The 17,638-nt window shown below is 34.9% G+C and overlaps 1 protein-coding gene across 4 annotated transcripts in view; it reads right to left on the bottom strand.

Annotated features, from left to right (window-relative positions):
• The window catches only part of CDH12 (cadherin 12), a 1,005,284-nt gene that overhangs the window by 184,208 nt on the left and 803,438 nt on the right, over positions 1 to 17,638 (bottom strand). For all 4 annotated transcript variants that reach the window (XM_027605549.2, XM_027605548.2, XM_027605550.2 and 1 more), the window contains one exon: positions 3,619 to 3,913. In XM_027605549.2, coding sequence (XP_027461350.1) covers positions 3,619 to 3,913 — 295 coding nt within the window. The remainder of the gene's footprint in view (positions 1 to 3,618; positions 3,914 to 17,638) is intronic.

The following is a 17,638-nucleotide window of genomic DNA, read 5'->3' as shown; positions in this document are numbered from 1 at the left end:
TACTATTTTTTTTCTTTTAAGTCAGTGAATAAGAGATACCTAGTCCTCAGATTTTATTTTAAACAGGGTTTCCCATCCTCAGGTTTATAATAAAATAAAATAAAATAAATAAAATAAAATAAAATAAAAGTAAGCATTTCAAGGTCTTAACCAGCTCATCTGAGATTGAAAGTTAAATGTAAGGCCCAAAGACATTTTAGAAACCACTAAAGGGTATAACTGGTTGCAATTAACTTTGTTCTACAGAGACTGGGAGTCATACCTACTTTCTGGAATTAGAGTTCAGTTTTCATATAAAAATGAAGGTCAGATAGTAAACAATACTGCATAAAATTATTGCAGCGGTTAAATAATAAAACAGGGAATACAAATCTTGAGGTGGATCACCTGGCCCCTAACTGTTGCTCCGGAAATGGTAGGTCTTACTACATAAATTATGATTCACAATTGGCATTTATAAAACGTGTCATAGAGACCTAGTTATGAATAACCCAATCAGCTGCCAGAAACTGGCTCAGTTCAGACACAGGAAGATAAAACAAGTATGAATAAGGGTTTAAAGATGTTACACCTGTCAGCTCTCTAGGAAAAGTTACTGAAACTGCATGCCATATCCATGCATAACTGCCGGTATTAAAGAAGATCGTTATTGTAATTCATTGTTACTGTAGTGATCTTAAAGAATTAAGACCACATTCATAACGTCCAAATTTGTCCCCAAGGAGAAAGTCTAAGTTGGGGAATATCTGGATCATTAAGTAATTTCCTCGGGTCAGAGTAAAAGCACTTTATCTGTGAATATTACTTCCATGGCATATTTGCATGCAGCACAAGTTAGTAACGAAGTGACCTTTCTCTTAAACAATTCATAGATTCACTAGGATTTTCTTCGACTTTTTGGAACGAAATATATTCCATAGTCTGATAAGTCTTAAATGTTGATCTTCCTCTGAAATCTTTACCCACCTTGCTCAACATCCGCTCCATGTTTAATCGTTTATCATATTTTCAGACACACAATCTATTATTGCTAACTTGACATGTGGATAAGAAATTGTTTTGATGTCCCAATATTTCTTGTTTTTTTTTTTTTTTGTATTACAAAGTAAGCTATTTTACTCCATGTATTTGTAAATTGGTTGCTTCTTCTCCAACATTGTCAATAATAACACTGTCAATTATTGGGAAGGGACAGTTATTTGCTAAAGAAGACTCAAACACAGATCTATGAAACTGACAGCGAGGTGTGCTGTGACAGAGCTATATAGTCTAATACAACATGGTGAACTCCATCTGGTCTTCACCAAAAGTAAGTTTGATATTCCAAAGTAAATGACACAGAGGCAGGAAGTGCTTAGAAGGGATACGGGAAAAGAAGATAGAGAGAGGAATAATCGTTGGACTAAGCGATTGCCAGCAGGGACCATTTTCATAGCGTAAGGAGGGTATGCTTGGGAATGGAACTCAGGAGCTTAGGAACATAAATACGATGCCTGGATGGATGCACAGTAGTTTTTCGTTAGATTTAGGTTGGTCATGTAAAACCAGAAATAACACATGCCACAAGCCGAACTGGGTCTCCTGTGTTTTTGGTTCTGTGTAGAGGAAGGATTGTGGGGAATGGCAAAAGTAGTAGGTGGTAGATATTTAATTTCTAATATTTAATTCATAAGTGGCGTTTATATTTTTTAGGATATATTTGGAAAAAAAGATGTCATGTAAATGTAGTCCAATAATACCTGGGTGAACCCATAGCATGCAATGTGGTATCACATTCAAAAGAAATACTCCATTATTAAGAAAAAAAAAAAGCAGGAAGGATGTGTTGAAAATCAGTTTAAGTATTTAGTGGAGTCTCTTGAATAACTGATGAGAAATTTCAGTAATATCATATGGCAAAACATTTAAAGAACTTATTCTTCCCTAGATCTTTCTGATACCTCAAGACACTACAGCAAATTATGCCTCACACCAATAGTGCAAAAGCTGGATTCACTTTGTTTCCTCACTTACCTACCCTGATTTTCCAGATTTATTTCTCTCTTCAGGTGCTAGCTGTGAACTCCTTTATATAAGGGTTCAGACGCTGCAGTCCTTCCCTTTATCCAAATTGGCACAACAAAAGACCTGATTATTTATCTAATAAGACAGAATTTTCTAATAATGTAGAGGGATGTGTATGTCTGCTTTAAGGATGTTGTTTCTGTAATAGTCACTGAGGGTCATAAATTCATGTAAATATTCCAATTTACATGAAGTAAGCCCTGGATTAAACCATTTGGTTACAAAAGAGCCTTGTCTTCTTAAAAGCCTTACTTTCTCTCAAAACAGTATCTTCATTTTTCTCTCCCAGTAAAATCGAGACACAATTAAAAAACTAGCTCTCCCCATTTTCAGGGGCTACTTTTAAGATATACTTCTTCCCCATTGTACTTCTAAATCTCTAGCAATCAGCACCATGTAAAAAAAGCAGCTCAAAAAATGTAGGAAGAATTGAATAACAGATTAGCAGCCCTGTATCTGTACACTAATGTTTAAAATCTAAGTAAACTACTTTGAGCTGATTTGTCAAGTCATGGAGAGAATATGATCTCTGAATACCTGGTAAGGTCACAAAGACAATTTCAAGTGAATTTGGGGTAAATCCATGTGACAACTCTTAAAGCCACTAACCTGCTTCTGCCCTCGGTATAGTTAATGCATGTCTGGGATGGGTGTAGGGTCAGCAGATGCTCTCTGAGGAATGTCAGATAGGAAAATTAGCAATGGCTCACAATATGAGTTTCAAGTTGTAACCTCAGAGTTATGGGTAACTTTATCTTACAAATGTGCTAGACACCAGAAGTTACTTTGAAGTAGAATAAGGCTTTGGCAGTGGTGACTTCAGAATAAAAGTTATTTAAAATTATCATTAAAGTTATCATCTTTAATTCATTGACTTCAAAATACATATCACAGAACTTTTAAATTTAGGTTGATATTGAAGTGTGAATTTATATCAAATTTAAGTTTTAAGAATAGTAGTGATATTATTGCTAATTGTAAATTTATTCTGATAATGTGATCACAATAATATTTGCTTCCTGTTTTGGTGGCATAACTACTATGTGTTACTTGTAATCAAAAAGAAAACAATATCATCCTTCAGGAATCTCTATCTATAGCTACAAAGGATGCAACACACTCCTTGCTGGACCACTTCCAGACTCGTATGTTATACACACTTTGGATGATTTACTTTGAGCCAAGAATTACTATCTGGTATTTGTGGTATGGTAGTTACCTTTAGCACTATGTAGGCACCTGGAATTGTAATGACAATGAATTTTAGTACAAATTGAGTTTTGTACTTAATTACAAAGGAATTCTGTGAGTTCAGGTAAATGCAAAGACTGGAAAATAGTAAAAATGTTATATATCCTAGACATGAATGTATATATTAGTATATTTAAAATGGAGCAGAAAGGACAAAAGAAATAAAATAAAAATGAAAGTAATTGTGTCTTCTGTAGTGGAAGAATGATCTGGCTTACAGATAAGATGTTTACATCAACCTGCAAAAAATAAATGTTGAAAAGGCCCCATAGCACCTGACAAAATTTTGATTTGCCTACTCACCCACAGGAGACATTTCTGGGACACTAGCAACGTAGGGTCCATCCAAAAACTTTGGCTCATTATCATTAATATCCTGTACTTTGATGATGAATTCCGATTCAGGCTCCAGGGGCTTCCTGGTCTCTATGTCCACAGCCTGAGCACGGAGTGTGTAGAAAGGTTTTTCTTCTCTATCCAGGCTCCTTATTGCGTGTATGTCCCCTGTAGTTTCATCAATGGTGAAAACAGAGCCAGCGCCATCTCCTGAGAGGGTGTATTTAACAGTGCCCTCTCCTTTATCTAAGTCAGAATGGAGCTTTGAAGGGGAGAGAGAAAGAGACAGAGAGACAGAGAACACCATTAAAGGGATGGTCCCATATTAAAAATTCTTGCAGTATAATTTTTTTATCAGAAAAGTTAAAGAAAAACTTATGGTTCCTTTCTCATTGTTTTTCTTTCTTCTTCTTTTCTTTTCTTTTTTTACTAACTTTTTGATTATAAACATTTTAAAGACACAAAAAAGTAGAAAAATGCATAGTAAACCTTTATATATACATATAAATCCCAGAGATCCTATCATTTACCTTTTAATTGACAGTTGAGCTTTGAACAATGCAGTGGTTAGGGTTGTTGAACCCTGTGCAGTTGAAAATCTGTGTATAACTTTTAACTCCAACAAAACTTAACTACAAATAGCTGTTGACTGGAAGCCTTACCAAAAATATGAACAATAGGTCAATTAACACATATTTTGTATGTTATAGGTATCATATCTGGTATTCTTTTTTTTAAGATTTTATTTATCTATTTAAATTAGAGAAAGAGAGTGGGCATGAGAGAGGAGAGGGGCAGAAGGGGACAGAGAGAGGGAGAGAATCCCAAGCTGACTCTGTGCTGAGTGGGGAGCTCGAGGCAGGGCTCAGTCCCAGGACCTGAGATCATGACCTAAGCCGAAACCAAGAGTTGGACGTTCAACCCAGAGAACCCGGGCTCCCCTTATATACTGTATTCTTACAATACAGTGAGCTAGATAAAAGAAAATGTTATTAAGTAAACATAAAGAAGAGAAAACACATTTACAGTAATTGTACTGTATTTATTGATACCATAAGTTTATGTATTTATGAAAACAATGCATAAAAGTGAGGTTTAACCTCCATGAAGTTTAAACCCATGTTATTCAACGATCAACTGTATTTTACTCATCTCATATATAGATCATATATCTACCCTTCCATTTGTCCTTCTGTCAATCCATCTTATTTCTCAATGTATTACAGAGATTGTCTAAGTACAGCCCTCAAATATAAGAGCATGCATAAATAAAACTAATTTGAATATCTGTATTTATTTCTTTTATACACTTTTGGGGATAAAATTTTCATAAAACGAAATGCATTAATCTTAAGTACATTTGTTTCACATTAAGTAATTGTTGTAATAAACATAAATGAGCTCCTCAATGACAAATCAGAAACCTTCCTGAATATACTGAATAAAAAAAAACAGTGACCTGAATTCAGTGAGAGAGAAGGTAAAAGAACTCAGAAAACATTGAACCTTTTTGTTTGAAAGGAGAGGATAGTTTTGGCACACCAGATGGTTTCAGATATGTGTAGTAGAGTATTTCATTTTAACAGACCGTCCTTCAATGAGTTATTCAGTATTACTCAGCCAAATGTTGGATAGAATCACCAATTATCCTTTCAGATTCACAGACAAATGACTTGCTCTAATTCATTCCATATATTTGAAATCTTGCAATATAGAAAAGTTTTGAACTTCTGCTAATTTTTTCAAGACATTTATAATTCATTATATTATAGCATGTAATAAGATATACATAAATAACACAGGGGAGAGGACCAAACAGAAGATAAATTATCATTGTGATACTGTAGGTCACTGTTTTCCAAACTGGAGTCCGAGAATTATTTTTTTAAAGATTTTATTTATTTATTTGATAGAGAAAGAAAGAACAAGCAGGGGGAGCAGCAGAGGGAGAGAGAGAAGCAGGCTACCTGCTGAGCAAGGAGCCCAATGCAGGGCTTGATCCCAGGACCCCAGGATCATGACCTGAGCCGAAGGCAGACACTTAACTGACCGAGCCACCCAGGTGCCCCTGGGGTCCAAAAATTAATAGAAGATCACCATAGTCTTCGAAATCCATGAAGTATCCAGTAATGTATATATATAATATAAATATTACATTATTTATAATTCTCTAAGAATATGTATATTCTTACAAATACATATTTTATAAATAATATACACACTCTATTTAAATTATATAGCATATATAGTCTTATAAATGCTATTTTTTTATTCAGATGCTGATCTAAAATGTTTTAACCTATTCCTACTCATTTGGGTAGGGTCATCTGATTTCAGGGGTCCACATTTTTACATTTAAAAGCTCCTTCCATTCAACAAACCAGCCAAAGAAAAAATGTGAAGCTTTTAGTGTCCATAGTCATTTGGGCTATGCTTCAAAATTTGCATATAAGCACAACATTCTTGGCAAAACTTGCAGTAAGAATGTGTTCTGTATTTTTTTTAATATTTCAACCCACATTTTGTATGTGGGTTCAAATAAATATCCTTTTGCAAATAGGCTGTGTGTTAGTATTAGTAAAATCAAAACACACACACACACACACACACACAAACACACAACAGTGGCTACATCTTTGTTCTTAAATTCAACATTCTGGTTTAACTTCAGTAAAATAACATCATCCTTCAAATTAATGTTATTAAAATGAATGTGTTCATTTTGTGAATTTGTATTTACTTCAAAATTTGCTCTGAAAGTATATTTGTATAAGAGCATAACAAAGAATTGATACCTGGGTAAGTGTTATAATTAAAAGAGTGAGAAAACAAAAAGAGGCACAGGATTTTGATTTTTCTTTAAAGTTTCCGCATATTATACTCAAGTCTAAGGAAAATTGCTATAAATGACAGGAGGAAGATTCCCCCCTATTTTTTTTTTTTTACAAACTCTTATGAAGCACAGGAAGTTTCAAGTGTAAAATCAAGCTGTAGATAAATGTACTTTGAACTTAAGAATTTCAAATTACGTATTTCAACCATACTATTAAAGATATTCAACACAGTGGGTATTGCTTTTCTTTTAAATTTATCTAAAGATATGAGGCAGGCAAAAGCTCAATGCAAAAGCAAAGACTTTATAAACTGCATCCATTTTTCCAATGGCTCAAAAGAATATGTGGTAATACTGTGGGAAATGAGTGAAAATTCTAAGAAGGTTTTTACAATGTGATCCAAGTAGAGTTATAAAAAAAAAAAAATCCTCATTTAGCTAAAATCAGAACTGTTTTCTTTTCAAATTGACATAAGAATAGAAAAGCAAATGTGTTTTCAGCTCTATCCAAGATCGAAATTAAATTCAGTTGCTGTTTCTCCTTATTCTTTTACCTTTTCCTTCTAATTTAAGCTGAATTTTGTAGAGATTGAAACCTCAGAAGAAATATGTGAGAATATGTTAAAATTTTGAACTGAAAATGAAGTTGATTGATGTAAAATTCGTGAGAGGATTAGAATTTTTAGAGCAGTTCATTACTTGACAATATCTCACAGGAGACCCCCTCCAATATCCTGCATTGTCAGGCAATATTTAAAATTAGTTAACCAATGTTGATTAAATTGGCACATGAATGACTAGCTTAAAGTGTAGGTAGTTTTCCAACAACAGTTCTAATATTAAATAAATGACGGCCTGATGTGGGTATTGTAGATAACTTCTTTTATTCTTCCAGTACACTTTCAGTTATATTCAGTACTTATATATAAATTGCTATGAAGAAAAATACATATAACTGAAAGACCATACATATGAAAATACATTATGTGTGTTTTTTATATTTATAATATTCTTTCACTATATATACATATAACATGATATAAAAAATCAACATTTTAAATAATGAAATACAATGATCAATTTTTATGATCACTTGAAATTCTTCAAAAAAATTTTTTTAAAGTAATCTCTATCCCCAATGTGGGGCTCAAACTCACAACCCCATGACTGAGAGTCACATTCTCTACCGACTGAGTCAGCCAGGCGCCCTTTTTCAAAATAATTTTTAATTTTTTTAAAGATTTTATTTATTTATTTATTTGACAGAGAGAGACACAGCGAGAGAGGGAACACAAGCGGGGGGGGGGGGGGGGAGAGGGAGAAGCAGGCTTCCTGCTGAGCAGGGAGCCTGATGCGGGGCTCGATGCCTGGACCCTGGGATCATGACCTGAGCCGAAGGCAGACGCTTAACGACTGAGCCACCCAGGCGCCCCCAAAATTATTTTTTAATGTGTGCATTATATTCACTCATGGAAGTTTGAAGGATTTAATGGGCGTTGCTTATCCTTTCATAAACATTATGACGAATATGTGTGTGTGTGCGGGGGGTTCTCCTGTTTAGTTCTCTAAAAGGGTAATTATCAAGACCAAAAACATCGTAATTTTTATGAATCAAAAAATTTGAAACTTCAATGATTCCAGGAATTGATCTCTGTGGATGAAATTCATTTCTTAAATCTTTCGGCAATGGAATTCAGGCTTAGCTAAAACCGTGAGGTTATTTCTTAGTGTTCTTTGCATAAAGAGGGATGGAGGGTTTCAGAAGGAGGATTCTCCTGACTTACCTTACCTTTGGGCTGTGTTCACTGTGACAAATCACGTGATGTCATTTTACACAGGGCTTTAAGCTACATATTACACAAAGCTAATAATTCTACAAGGATAAGATTATTTTCCTTGATAACAATTAAAACAAGAATTTTTTCTTATTCCAATTATTTTTTAAAAAGCTGTTTCTGCGTAGGTGCTTATCGTATTGACTGAAATAGTCAACTCCGAAAACATCATCTTTTAGTATTGACATTTAAAATTTCTCCCAGAAATAGTTCCATAAATGATGGATGTAGAAATTTGCACTGTCCAAGCAGTTGTTTTGAGGAAGCGGTGTTATTTTCTGATGTTTTCCAAGTCATCTCAGACAGAGCTTGAAAATGAGATGCCAAGGGAGGCTTTAAAAAGATCCTGAGGACCAGCTTCAGAGCGTAAGCAAGTCTGAATTCCAGTGTTTAAAAGTTTTGAGAAAGCTAGTCTAAAGTTAAGTGTTTACTAGCATCTCCTTGATTCTATTTTAGAAACTGCTGCACAAAATAAGGGATTTGTTCTTATTTTCTCTGGGTTGAAAATACACATAAAATAGAAAATGCTTTCTACATCACTGTGTCCAGCAGTGATTTCATTTTCATTTGCTATTTGCCAGGATAGGGGGTGGTTACTAGGCATGGGGCGCGTATGAGTTATGTTGGAAGAAGAAATTTCTGATTTTGAAAAGTTAGTTTCTGCCTGAAAACCAAAATTTGTGTTCAACAAATACTGGATTGGTGAATGTACTTGCCAATTACCAATCATGTGCCCATAAGGTACTATGGTATATCACATACTGTTTTAAAACCTGCCCTCCACATCATTTTCATCAAGATTATGGATTCATACTTTTGTTCCCTGATGATCTAAGGAGAGGAATGAAAATGTGTGGGCACTACACCATCTTCCTTTACCAAGAATATTTTAAATAGAACTTCAAAACAACAGAAAAATTCATGATACAATGAAAACCTATATTCTCACTATCTAGATTAAACAATTAACATTCACAGTGTTTTGCTTTATTTTTATAGACTACTTGACACTGAAGCATCAACTTCATGAAAATAAGGCCCATTGCCTATGTAATCATAATGTCACTATCTAAATTAAGAAAATTACTTAAAATACCTATCATCACCTAATAACCAACCCCTATTCAATTTTCCCCACTTGTCTCTTCAAATATCTTTTTTAGTTCTTTCTCTGTTTTGAGCATAGATCGAAGCAACTTTCAAACCCTGCTTTTGGATTTTGTGTCTTTAATTTCTGTAAGTTTAGAAGGATCATGCATTTTAATATTTACTTATTTAGCTATCATTATCTTTTTTCAGGGAACTGGGCCTCCGTTCTGAAGTTGTCTGCTGGAACAGGAAGCTTCCTGAGATGTGTTTTAAGTCTTTACTGTTCTGCCTTAGATTATCTTTTTAGTCTCAAAATACATATTAGCAAATGTGACAGCATAAAAGTATGCCCTACTTAATATAGAGATCCTTGTAACATGAGTTATACCATCTCTGCCTGTCATCTCTATAAACACATTCAATGCAAGGGAAAGGTTCCTTCTACAGGATATGCTTCAACCAATTTGGGTGTAATAATGGCATGTAAGTTGTAATACTCATTATCAGTTTTCGAATGATTACAAAACCCACAGAATGGTTTAATATGATGGTTCACCAGTCAGTGCATGTGATTTGAAATAATGTTATAACGCTTTTATTTACATAAAAATCCATCAGATAAACTAGCTAAAACTGGTATGAGAAAATTTTACGCATCTTTCTTTGGCTGAAATAATTTCCTTATGTACAAAACAAACTACTTTTGCTATATTCTCCTTGGTGTACTTATAAAATATTTAGTATTTCCTTTTTGGTAGTTGCTTAATATCCCATTCATGCTTATTCTGTTCTCAGAAACATCACGGTGGCCATTGTATTAGCTACAAAGCCATTGGATTATGTTGGAGGCATTGCTTATTGACAAAAGAAGACGGGACCCAAAGATGATCTATAACTCTGCCTGAATAATGTTATAATGCAAAATTTCTCTCTGACGCCACTGAAGGTCCAAGAATATTTGACATTCTATTCTGTTCTACTCCCTGAGGGGACTCATTTGTTCTTCCTAGCTTGATTGTTGCCATTTGAGCAGGAGGAATACCTCTTGACAAGGTTGGGAATTCCCTTTAACAGCACAAAGTGAACTGAGAACTCCCCTGCCTGGTTTACAGACCCAAAGCTATTTATCATCTGGAAGTATTTCACCTTCTATTTGAGGAAGTAGAAATCCATTTGAAAAAGGCCCACACCTCCCCCGAGGTATGCCAAGGCAGAGCAAAGAGAAAAAAGACTATTTGCAATGCTTGGGAGCAACAAAAGCTGATGTGCTAGGATATATTATACATCCTGTTAGAGAAAAAATATGCTTTTCACCCGATGTTCTCTTTCATTTTTCTTTTCCTCCTTGAACACTGCATGTGTGGTTACATATGAGGGGTATCCTAACTCTTCTTTTAGATTGTCATATTTTACAACTTCAGCTCACCCAGTTTACATTATATCATTTGAGAGTGTCACAACATATTAATAGGTACTCCTGGAGAAGTTTGAGAGGTCATTGGCGTGGTGCCTGGATTTGGGAGAAAAAAATATGGGAGAAGGTTAAAATAATTTCATCCCTACATTTCCAAAACTGTAAAACATTTTTCACAAAGCCAGGTTTTAGGTAACAAAACATTCCCTGACAATAAAATATTCTTATCAAATTTTCAGTAATGGAATCTCTATTTGAAACAAAAGTGAATTTATGTATGATTTCAAACCTGGTTGTTTTTCAGAGTACTAGATAGATTTGTATGATTTATTCTACATTCAAAATAAATTTTCAAAAATGAGTTTTAAATAATAATTATACATTATTATAGTTAGATGTCAGTCATTAATTTATTGTTACTTGTTACTATTTCTCCATGTTATTGCTTTTATTATTAGCTCTTACTGAATACCAGGCATTAAGTTACATATCTTAGAAGCTTTATTTAGTTCTCAAACTAATCAGTGATATGCTAGCATGATAAATAGGATAAATGGACTCTCTATAATGAAATTCTAATAGTTCAAAATGTAAAATTTAATTTTCAAAATCTACATGTTCTATCTTAACTTCTTTGCATATGCATCTAATAACTCTAATAAATCAGACAGAACCAAATCTTACCTCTAATGTAAAACATGGAATAATTGAAATCCATGATCATGAGCATGACATATTTGGGGTTAGAACCCCGAACCTGTTACTTCTTACCTGGATGTTACTGTATAAGTTACTAAATTTCTTCGGATGTCAGAATCCTCATACATAAAATGTGGATTCTAACATTTATATGATAAAATTTGGAGGATACTGTAGAGAATTTAATTTCACAATGTCTATTTCCCTTTATTTCTCTCCATTTACATTCAAATGAGCCCAGTATAGCAATATTTGTTTCCATTTACATTAATTTATATTCATAGATACAAGAAAACTAATTGGATCCCAAATAATGATAGAAAACACTATCAAGCTTCTAATTTTTTCAGGCAATATTCTAAAGGTTTTATATGTCTAAAACCACTTTAATCCTCAGAACAACCCTATAAGGCAAACCCTACTCTTATCACCCTAATTTTGCAGATGCATAGGTCGAGGCATAGAGAAACTGAGTTGGCTCAAGACACAAATAGACACAAAGCTAAGATTCAAATCAGGTAGTCTAACTCCATGTATCCTTGAGACTAGCACTTCAATTAAATCAGTTCTCTTTTAATTTGAGCCATATAATGTCATTTTCCTCCCTTAACTTTCAAAACTGGGTCTCCCTTAAGAGGAAAAGACAAGCAAACATTGAATTTTTGGTCAGAACTACATATACCAACTATCCAAGTGTTAGTTTTGTAATACTAACACAGTTTGAGCAAAACCAGTTTGCATTATTATGGACACATTAATGAGAATAGTTTTATTCAAGAACATTTTGTACTGCCTGTTAGTGATTGCACCAGGCACTGGAATAGAGAACATAACAGTACTTGCTTTTATTTTTTTATTTTTTTTTAAAGATTTTATTTATTTATTCATGAAAGACAGAGAGAGAGAGAGAGAGAGGCAGAGGGAGAAGCAGGCTCCCAAGGAGCAGGGAGCCCGACACGGGACTCAATCCCAGGACCCTGGGATCACGACCTGAGCTGAAGGCGGAGGCTTGACCATCTGAGCCACCAAGGCGCCCAACAGTACTTGCTTTTAAGGAGGCAGGAGTCCAGTGGGGAATAATTTGGATCATAGCAAAAAAGATATTCATTCAAAACACTGTGTCTTGGGGCACCTACGTGGCTCAGTCAATTAAGCATCCGTTCTTGATTTCGGCTCAGATCATGATCTCAGGATCTTGAGATCAAGCCCCACATCGGGCTCTGCACTCAACAGGGAGTCTCCTTAAGATTCTCTCCCTCTCCCTCTTCCCCTCCCCTCACTCTCTCTCTCTCTCTCTCTCAAATAATCTTTAAATAATAACAAATAATAAATCTTTAAGAAAATAACAAAATACTGTCTTTCTACAGTTTTGAAAACTGGAAAATTTAGAAAACTTTAGAAAATTGCCTGAAAAAAGCAGAAGCTTTCATAAACATATACTGTAATAATTAAAAAGCATGTTATATTTGCGTTTTTATTTAAAATACAAAGTGATATTACATTTATAATTAGGAATCATCTCAATAATATACTAAGTGTCAATTACATATTTGGAACAATTAATAATCAACTAGAAAAAGGTGAACAAATTTATGTTAAAAATATAATTTACTATTATATCAAAATATTTCGATGAAAATTAATTTTTTCTAAGGTTCTACACATTGTTTATACCATAATTTGCTTTGAAGCATATAGAAATCCATTATATTGAAAACATAATGGAATAACTTTATTTCATTTAAGAAATAGTCATGAGCACATGTGTGCCTTCTCACAAGAACTAATAATCAAACAGATATGTTCATGTGTGTGGGAACATTTATATATGTGCATATCTGTGTATGGCACAGGAAAAAAGAGAGGCACAGACAGAATATTTGTATGTGCTTTCATGTGCTCACACATGCACATTTTTGCAAAATGAATAAAAGGCCAACTAGATATGCATTCTATAAAACAACACTCCTAAGAACATAATCTGAAAATTACCTTATCTGCTTATTTCAAAGGTGGTTTGAAGGTGACCCATTTTCTGTAGTGTGCATTACTGTGGGGATTGTTTTATGTGTTAAAGCACAAACCACCTCACTGAAGTCTTTTACTTCCCTTCCACACTTTACAATAACTACTTTAAGTGGATTTTGAAAGTATAATACCACAAATGCAGAAAAAAATAAATCCAAGTACTTAACCGTTTGCTTTTTTGGTATTGTGAGTCAAGCTGTTTCATGTCAGTTTTACTGTTAAGAATTCATATCTCAGCCTTATATCCTATAACAGTGTCATAAATATTATCTTATTTGCATGATAATTTATACACGAAATATTCATTTTTTTGCCCAATAGTATGAAAATGCTAAATTGAAATGTGCTAATGAGAAATAGAAATGGTGTCTATTCTGTGTAAGGAATGCAATAAATTGCATCTTGATTCTAAATACAGGTTAACTGAGATGTTTTTCTAAAATCTCCCATTATAACCACATTAAAGAAGAAATCATTCTCAGGGTTCACTCGTTTTCCACTAAGAATAACAGGATTCCCAAGAAACTTTCAAAGAGATAATAGTTCCACTTTGAGTTTGACTTTAAAAGGAAAAAAAGTAAGGGATAAAAAAAATTTAGAAAAAAATGCAAACAGCTCTCACAGATGCTGGAACCTCAATTTTGACTGCTTTTAGCAAATGTATATTATTGGATGCCTGAGAGCAATAAATCGATTTCAAGCTATTGCAGTTTTAAAGGTCAAAGTTATTTTTTTAAAGGAATTCAGGATTATAAAAGCAGATGCTTAATTTGACATTGAGTCTTTAAGTGATGAATAAATCTCTCAAAGTTTAATTACTTTTTGGAAGAAACTGAATTTCTTTGTTATTAAATTTTCCTAATAATTCATAGAATCCATAGAACTGTGTGTGTATATGTATGTGTAGCACATTTTCCTAAAACTGACATGAATATTATAGAATGTATAGTTGCATTATTTCCAAAATCTAAAAAAAAAGTTTGTTTACTGATCTTCACTACTTTAAATAACTTTCTCTCTCTCTCTCTCTCTCTCTATATATATATATCCTTTGTTTCTGATTAAGATAAGCTATATACAGAATTTCTGAGACGAATCAGGGTTCAATCATGCTTCACTGTATTATTTTATTTTATTTTATTTTTTTAAGATTTTATTTATTTATTTGACAGAGAGAGACACAGCGAGAGAGGGAACACAAGCAGGGGGAGTGGGAGAGGGAGAAGCAGGCTTCCCGTGGAACAGGGAGCCTGATGCGGGGGGCTCGATCCCAGGACCCTGGGATCATGACCTGAGCTGAAGGCAGACGCTTAACGACTGAGCCACCCAGGCGCCCCTTCATTGTATTATTTTAGATCATAAAACTTGTGCATATTTGATACAGAATTGAATCCACATCAAGCCTTAATTCTCAGTTATGGTTGAAGTTCAAAATATGGTGTGGTAGGCAGGCAGGATTCTACCATATTATCCAAGGCTTCTCTCCCATTAGGGTACATTCCCTGAATATTCCCCAGGACTGTGAAGACTATGAATTTAATTCTTACAGTTATATTATGTTGGATGGGCCAGACCGAATCACATGAGATCTTTAAAAGTTTAAAAGTTCCCCCCCACCCCAGGGGTAGAAAGAGGAAGTTAGAGACACATGCTCCAGCTGGCTTAGAAGAAAGCAGTCATATTTAGATTTGTTGATACAGTGGGGCAACCTTTAGGAGCTGAGGGCAGTCCCACATCACCGCTAGTAGTATAAAGAGGACCTCAGGTCTATAGCAAGGAAATAAATTCTGCGAACAGTCTGAATGAGCTTGAAAGCTGATTTTCTCCCCCTCAAGAAAGAGCTTGACACCCAGCTGACACCTTGGTTTCAATCTTGTGAGGCCTTGAACACAGATCCCCATTATTCTGTGCCAAATTTCTGCCTGCACAACTGTGAGTCTTAAGCTGCTCCATTTGTGGGAATTTGTTGTGCAGCAATGGAAAACTAGTACTCATAAGTAATTAGAGAAATCTAATGTTATTGTTAATTCATTTTTTTTAAATCATGACTTTTGATTAAAAAGAAATTTTGATTTCTTGGTTATATGCCTCTACTGACACCAATTCTTTTAAGGTTCCTGAATCCAATGCATGGAGTAGTGTTACCCCACATGCAAGACCAAGCAATTCTCAAATGGCAAAATGATGTCTAAGGATTCAACTCAATTGTGACAATACCTGCCTAGAGATCACATCAGATTCCACAGGTTAAGGGCTCAGTCCTACAAGACTACCTCCCTACCCTCACCTCAAACTCCAGTTGCCAGCCCCAGGTGTTCCTACACCTGCGCTTCTGACTGATCGGCTATAGATTGGAGCTTCCAACAGCCTACTCTTTAGGTTCTTTTAATTTGCTAGAGTGGTTCAGAGAACTCAGGGAAACATTTACTTATATTTACCAGTTTATTAAGTAATATGATAAAGGATATGAATCAAGAGCCAGATGAAGAGATACATTGAGGAGGTATGGCTTACATGCTCTCTCCAGGGTGCCATTCTCCCCAGTCTCCATGTGTTCATCAACCCAGAAACTCTCTGAACCCAGTTTTTTAGGGTTATTACGGAGCCATCATGGCATAGTCATGATTGACTAAGTCACTGGCCATTGACTGATTCAGTCTCCAACCCCTATCCCCTTCCTTGAGGTCAGGGGGTAGGTTTGAAAGTTCCAACCCTCTAATCAACTGGTTGGTCCTCCCTGCAACTAGCCCGTGTCATTTGGTGGGATCCAAAAGTCACCTTCATTAATAACGAGACACTCATATCATCTTTATGACTCTCGAGCATTTTTAGGAACTGTGGATAAGGAACAAATATATCTGAGAAATATATATTTCATCATCTGATTACCAAATACATATTTCTTATAAATCATTATGTCACAGTGCCTCAATCTTCTGATACATTATTTAATTTGTTTGCTTGTTTCATTTTTTCCTGCGTGTATCCCTAACTCTACCATTTCTAGTAAATACATCTGCTCCTTTCTCTCTATAAAAGATCCCATACAAATTCACCCTTTGAATCTAGTAATAATTTCAATCACTTCACATTGTCCCTTTGACCACACTATGGGCAGAGATTGCAGGTCTTGCCAATGTTATTATCTGCCTTTCCAGTCAAAGAAGTAGCTGACAACTTCGATAGTTTCCACCTCACCCTGTGCCCTGGACAACATAAGGAGGTGTCTTGAAAATAGGAGAAAATTAAGTCCACATACAAAAGGAGAATGAGAGAAATAAAAGAAGGAGAGAGGGAGTCTTTCTGACAACATCACATCAATTCCTGAAATCATTTGGACTTTTCCTCATAGAATGAACTCATAAATCTCCTACTCTGAATTTGCTTTTGTCAGTCAAAAAAAGAAACACACACACAAAAAAAAAGAAAGAAAGAAAGGTAGGGAATCTGTCCTTCTACATCTAAAGTCTTTAAAAAAAAAAAGTGCAAGGGCGCCTGGGTGGTTCAGTTGTTAAGCATCTGCCTTAGGCTCAGGTCCTGGGATCAAGCCTCACATCCGGCTCCCTGCTGGGCGGGAAGCCTGCTTCTCCATCTCCCACTCCCTCTGCTTGTGTTCCCTCTCCCGTCTCTCTCTGTCAAAAATAAAATAAAATAAAATCTTTAAAAAAATGTGCAGCGGATTTTACTATTGCTATCTCTTCATCTTCTGTGCAATTTGAAACAACTCTGCTTCTTATATTAGGTCAAAGTGAAATATCTGCCAATCTGAATCTGGGAATAAGGGAAACCTGAGCAATTGATCTCTGTATGCTGAGCTCAGGATCCAGGGCAGAGCTTTCATCCAGTAAACTGTTGTGGGAAGTCAGATGAGTTGTGTTGTCTCATTCTGTACAGACATTTACATTGTGTCAAAGGTCTCTGCTCCTGCCATTCAAATAATGAAAGTTAATTAAACTTTAATCAAATGCATAGACTCATTCATTGTATAGCATCCCATACCAGTATTCTCTAAGCCAGGCATTCTAAGGATTTATCCTTAACATAGAATTTCTTACAATGAACACTTAGCAGCTACTCATTAAGCAAGAT

Source organism: Zalophus californianus, chromosome 5 (assembly GCF_009762305.2).
Source record: "Zalophus californianus isolate mZalCal1 chromosome 5, mZalCal1.pri.v2, whole genome shotgun sequence".
NCBI lineage: Eukaryota > Metazoa > Chordata > Mammalia > Carnivora > Otariidae > Zalophus > Zalophus californianus.
Note: the sequence above shows the minus strand (reverse complement) of the source record. Positions and strands in the feature narration are given on the sequence as shown.